Raw genomic sequence first — 6369 nt, forward strand, 5'->3', positions numbered from 1 at the left:
CCTCGGCCTCCCAAAGTGCTGGAATTATAGGTGTGAGCCACCGTGCCTGGCTGTTCGTAATTTTTTTTTATGAATATAAATAAGATCCCCAGGACCGCAAGTGTAGGGATGCTAAATAACCTGTCTTGATCCCTCATCTGGTGAGAAGTAGAAAAAGGATTAGATTCCAGACGTTCTGATGACCAGGCCATATCCCCTGAGTGCTAAGTTTGACATAAAAAAATTCGTTACAAAGATCCTGCCCTCCTGTCCCTGGACATCACAGCTCCTGCTGGTTCTTGGGCATTCCGACTCTGGGACTTACACCAGCATTCCCCATGCCCCTCCAGGTTCTTAGGCATTTGGACTTGAACCAAATTATACCACCAGTTTTCCTGGGTCTCCCTAAGAGTGGAACCCTGATCCAATACAATTAGTGTTACTGTAAGAAGAGAGCCCATTTTCTTACAGCAATGGGCTGTAAGAGAGTGAAAATGGGAGAGCCCATTTTCTCTCTCTCCCACCAGGCACAAACCAAAGAAATGCCATGTGAGAACAAGCAAGAAGGTGGCCATCTGTAAGCCAGGAAGTGTCCTTACCAGAAAATGAAGTGGCTAGAACTTTGATCTCAGAATTCCAGCCTCCATAACTGTGAGAAAATACATTTCTATTCTTTCAGCCATTCAGTCTATGGTATTACATTATAGCAGCCCAAGCAAACTAAGATGACTACAGGGGTAAAAATGAGCAGATAAACTTCAGGGCACTAAAAACCAATCATCTGCTTTTCCTTACATACTCACATCATTGCTACTGCTACCAGGCTACTCTTCCCTCTTGTCTGCTCCCAAACAGGGTAGAGCATAATGGTTCCTAAACATTTCCATTATACCTGTACAATTCTGATGGAGTTGTAAAAATGGGAGAATATGAAGGTTGTTCAGGCTTCCTAATGACATAGTCTGAGATTCACTCTGCACTAAATGTCCCAAAATTCCAGCCACAAACACAGCAAAACTCAAAGTCAACATGTTTTCATTGAAAATAGATTTCATTTCATTCAAATTAGAAATGTGTTCTGCCAAAACCGCCTCCCAACAAAGGTCTCTGCTTGAGAAATGAAAAGATAGTAAAAGAAAACTTCACATTTCTTTTTATGTGGATCTATCAAAAGGTACATAATCAAAAAAACTTCAACACCCAACCTGTCCATGAGGGGTCTGGATGATTCACTCTGAAGAAAAAGGGGAGAGGAGAGAGAATCACTGCTCTGATTTGGTATCTATCCATGTCAGTTAACACTGGTATAATATAGAAAGGAAAATGACCCTCAAGAGAAAGGTTTCATTGAACAGAGGGTAAGAGGAACAATAAGAGGGTAGGAGACACCTCCTGAGAAGGTTTGCTTGTGTTCAGCTGAAGATTAATAAGAAACAGTGAAAAATCAACGTCCTGTGATCAGTAACTTTAAAGACAAGCTTGGCTCTTTCTGGCACTAGTGACATTCCCACCATTCTAGCTTCCAAATTCTGGAAAAAGAGAAGATTAACAAAAATAGAGAATGTAGAAACTTCTGGTTTTGTGCCTGCAGGATTGGCACCAAAACCCTGGTGCTCACTTGCTCCATCTACAAGGCAGCACCCCTCCCAGAGGCAGCCGGGGAGGCCTCTCCACCAGGGCCTGGGCTGGCTGGTGGTGCGACTTCCTCCCTGGGCGCAGCACCAAGTGCAGGTCTCCTACTTGGCCGTCTTGCGGATCATGTAGTTGAGGATGCCCCCATTGAGGAAATAAGTGAGCTCCACGTCAGTGTCGAACCTCATGACAACCTGGAAAGTCTTTCCAGTATCCAGCTGCGGCATAAAGAAACAGAAGAATCATTGAGGGAGGCGGCGAGACAGCTCTGTTCAGAGGAGATTCTGCCCAGCCTGCCCCTCAGGTGTGGTCCACATGTCAGCAACACCAGCAGCACATGGGGACATGTAAGGCTGCTGGCCCCAGCCCAGACCCACTAAATCAGAAGATGCATTTCAGCAAGATCCCTGGGAGGCTGCTTTGCCCATTCAAGTTTGAGAATCACTGCAGACTAAATGATTGGAGGGGAGAGGCATCTAAGAACTAGAAATAGCTTCTCAGGGCAGTAGCTATTAATGTCATTGGGGTGATATTTTCTAAACCTCTGGGGGCTCCCTGTGGACGGAGTATCCAATCAGCAGAGATTTCATTAAGGTTGTCCCTTAGGCAGCTGGCCCACCTGCTTATCTGAGACACAGACACCAAATCCCCCCTGGGACCTGGTGCTGGGCACTTTATCTTTACCTTGCCTAGGGATCTGTCAGTTTTACTCAGGCTAATCAAAGCCTGGTGCCTATGGGCAGGCTTAGGGAGGGGTGAGTATATCTGTTGCTCACATTTTTATAGTGAAATGTTTTAGGGAATGTGAAATGTAACATCCCTGAGCTCTCATCATGATCTTTTGCCTCTGGGCTGAGTGAGACCGGGAACAGGGTACAGCAGGGGGTGGGAGGTAAGAATGGAACTGAGGATAACTCTATGAATAAGCAGAGAAACTAATAAATCCATAGGCATCATCCTGTGTGGTGAAGGCAGGTAGAAAAGGTGCTAGTAGGCCTCCTAAGTCTAATGCAGTCCTACTGAGTGATTTTTTTTACCTTCCAAACCTCACTAATTTCCTTCTAACAAGACTGGTTACAAACAAGGGGACCCCTTTTGATGGGGCCTGGCATAGAGAGGCTCCAGCTTACCTTGACCTGAACTTTCATTCGTGGTTTGAGGTTTTCTGGAATAATGATAGTGTATCGTTCCCGCCCTGTGAGCCCCAGGGCATCTGCATTCTCACCAGGGAGATACTCAAGTGGGATCACCCCCATGCCAACCAGGTTACTGCGGTGAATGCGCTCATAGCTCTCGGCCAGGACAGCTTTGATTCCCTGATGAATAAAGACAGTAGTTTAGACACAGTTCCAATCTTTTCTTTGGATATACAGATTTACAAAAGGCTCTGTGAGAGAGCTGGCATCATGGCCGAATAGGAACAGCTCTGGTCTGCAGCTCCCAGTGAGATCAACACAGAAGGCAGGTGATTTCTGCATTTCCAACTGAGGTACCCAGTTCATCTCACTGGGACTGGTTGGACAGTGGGTGCAGCCCACAGAGGGTGAGCCCAAGTGGGTTGGGGCGTCACCTCACCCGGGAAGCACAAAAGGTCAGGAAACTCCCTCTCCTAGCCAAGGGAAGCCATGAGAGGCTGTACTGGGAGGAATGGTGCAGTCCGGGCCGATACTGCACTTTTCCCACGGCCTTTGCAACTGGCAGACCAGGAGATTCCCTCCAGTGCCTGGCTTGGCGGGTCCCACACTTGCAAGGAGCCCAGAAAGCTAAGATCCACTGGCTTGAAATTCTTGCTGCTAGCACAGCAGTCTGAGGTCAACCTGGTATGCTTGAGCTTGGTGGAGGGAGGGGCATTGGACATTGCTGAGGCTTGAGTAGGTGGTTTTACCCTCACAGTGTAAAAACTGGGTGGAGCCCACCACAGCTCAGCATCGCCGATTGCCTCTCTAGATTCCTCCTCCCTGGGCAGGGCATCTCTGAAAAAAAGGCAGCAGCCCCAGTCAGACACTTATAGATAACACCCCCATCTCCCTGGGACAGGGCACCTAGGGGAAGGGGTGGCTGTGGGCACAGCTTCAGCACACTTAAATATCCCTGCCTGACAGCTCTGAAGAGAGTAGCGGTTCTCCCAGCCCAGCGTTCGAGCTCTGATAAGGCCAGATTGCCTTCTCAAGTGGGTCCCTGACCCCCGTGTATCCTGACTGGAAGAGCTGTGGCTGGCAGGAGAGCTCTGGCTGGCAGCTGGTGGGTGCCCCTTTGGGATGAAGCTTCCAGAGGAAGGAACAGGCAGCAATTGTTGCTGTTCTGCAGCCTCCGCTGGTGAAACCCAGGCAAACAGGGTCTGGAGTGGACCTCCAGCAAACTCGAGCAGACCTGCAGCAGAGGGGTCTGTTAGAAGGAAAACTAACAAACAGAAAGGAATAGCATCAACATCAACAAAAATGACGTCCACTCAGAGACCCCATCCGATGGTTACCAACATCAAAGGCCAAAGGTAAATAAATCCACAAAGATGGGGAGAAACCAGTGCAAAAAGGCTGAACATTCCAAAACCCAGAATGGCTCTTCTCCAAAGGATCACAACTCCTTGCCAGCAAGGGAACAAAACTAGACAGTGAGTGAGACTGACAAATTGACAGAAGTAGCCTTCAGAAGGTGGATACTAATAAACTCCTCCAAGCTAAAGGAGCATGTTCTAACCCAATGCAAGGAAGCCAGGAACCTTGAAAAAAGGTTAGATGAATTGCTAACTAGAATAACCAGTTTAGAGAAGAATATCAATGACCTAATGGAGCTGAAAAACACAGCATGAGAACTTTGTGAAGCATATACAAGTATCAATAGCTGAATCGATCAAGCGGAAGACAATATATCAGAGATTAGAGAAAAAAGAGTGAAAAGAAATGAACAAAGCCTCCAAGAAATATGGGACTATGTAAAAAGACCAAATTATGTTTGATTGGTGTACCTGAAAGTGACAGGGAGAATGAAACCAAGTTGGAAAACATTCTTCAGGATATTATCCAGGAGAACTTCCCCAACCTAGCAAGGCAGGCCAACATTCAAATTCAGGAAATACACAGAACACCACAATGATACTCAACAGGACACAAAATTGTCAGATTCACCAAGGTTGAAACGAAGGAAAAAATGTTAAGGGCAGCCAGAGAGAAAGGTCGGGTTACCCACAAAGGGAAGCCCATCAGACTAACAGCAGATTTCTCTACAGAAACCCTACAAGTCAGAGGAGAATGGGGGCCAATATTCAACATTCTTAAAGAATTTTCAACCCAGAATTTCATATCCAGGCAAACTAAGCTTCATAAGTGAAGGAGACATAAAATCCTTTACAGACAAGCAAATGCTGAGAGATGTTGTCACCACCAGGCCTGCCTCACAAGAGCTCCTGAAGAAAGCAATAAACACAGAAAGGAACAACCGATACCAGTCGCTGCAAAAACATACCAAATTGTAAAGACCATCAATGCTATGAAGAAACTGCATCAATGGGCAAAATAACCAGCTAACATCATGACAGGATCAGATTCACACATAATGGTATTAACCTTAAATGTAAATGGGCTAAATGCCCCAATTAAAAGACACAGACTGGAAAATTGGATAAAGAGTCAAGACCCATCAGTGTGCTGTATTCAGAAGACCCATCTTAAGTGCAAAGACACACATAGACTCCAAATAAAGGGATGGAGGAAGATTTACCAACCAAATGGAAAGCAAAGGAAAGCAGGGGTTGCAATCCTAGTCTCTGATAAAACAGACTTTAAACCAACATAGATCAAAAGAGACAAGGCCATTACATAATGGTAAAGGGATCAATGCGACAAGAAGAGCTAACTATCCTAAATATATATGCACCCAATACACAAAGCAAGTTCTTAGAGACCTACAAAGAGACTTAAACAGACTCCCACACAATAATAGTGGGAGACTTTAACACCCCACTGGCAATATTAGATCAAGACAGAAAATTAACAAGGATATTCAGGACTTGAAGTCACCTCTGGACAAAGCTGACCTAATAGACATCTACAGAACTCTCTACCCCAAATCAACAGAATATACATTCTTCTCAGCACCACATCGCACTTTTTCTAAAACTGACTACGTAATTGGAAGTAAAACACTCCTGAGCATATGCAAAAGAATGGAAATCATAACAAACTGTCTCTCAGACCACAGTGCAATCAAATTAGAACTCAGGATTAAGAAACTCACTCAAAACCACACAACTACACAGAAACTGAACGACCTGCTCCTGAATGACTGGTAAAAAATGAAATGAAGGCAGAAATAAAGATGTTCTTTGAAACCAATGAGAACAAAGACACAATGTACCAGAATCTCTGGGACACACTTAAAGCAGTGTGCAGAGGGAAATTTATAGCACTAAATGCCCGTAAGAGAAAGAGGAAAGTTCTAAAATCAACATCCTAACATCACAGTTAAGAGAACTAGAGACGCAAGAGCAAACAAACTCAAAAGCTAGCAGAAGGCAAGAAATAATTAAGATCAAAGCAGAACGGAAGGAGATAAAGACACCAGAAACTTATAAAAATTAATGAATCCAGGAGCTGGTTTTTTGAAAAGATCAACAAAACAGACTGCTAGCCAGACTAATAAAGAAGAAAAGAGAGAATAATCAAATAGATGCAGTAAAAAATGATAAAGGGGATATCACCACCGACCCCACAGAAATACAAACTACCATCAGAGAATACTATAAATACCTCTATGCAAATA

At 44.8% G+C, this 6369-nt stretch overlaps 1 protein-coding gene across 3 annotated transcripts in view; it reads right to left on the bottom strand.

Annotated features, from left to right (window-relative positions):
- Positions 1-1011: 1011 nt before the first annotated feature.
- The window catches only part of ACO1 (aconitase 1, soluble), a 69564-nt gene continuing 64206 nt past the window's right edge, over positions 1012-6369 (bottom strand). For all 3 annotated transcript variants that reach the window (XM_011948656.1, XM_011948658.1, XM_011948657.1), the window contains 2 exons: positions 2742-2927; positions 1012-1829 (listed from right to left, as the gene is read on the bottom strand). In XM_011948656.1, coding sequence (XP_011804046.1) covers positions 1716-1829; positions 2742-2927 — 300 coding nt within the window. In that variant the 3' untranslated portion in view covers positions 1012-1715. The remainder of the gene's footprint in view (positions 1830-2741; positions 2928-6369) is intronic.

Source organism: Colobus angolensis, unplaced genomic scaffold, assembly GCF_000951035.1.
Source record: "Colobus angolensis palliatus isolate OR3802 unplaced genomic scaffold, Cang.pa_1.0 Scaffold281, whole genome shotgun sequence".
Taxonomy (NCBI): domain Eukaryota; kingdom Metazoa; phylum Chordata; class Mammalia; order Primates; family Cercopithecidae; genus Colobus; species Colobus angolensis.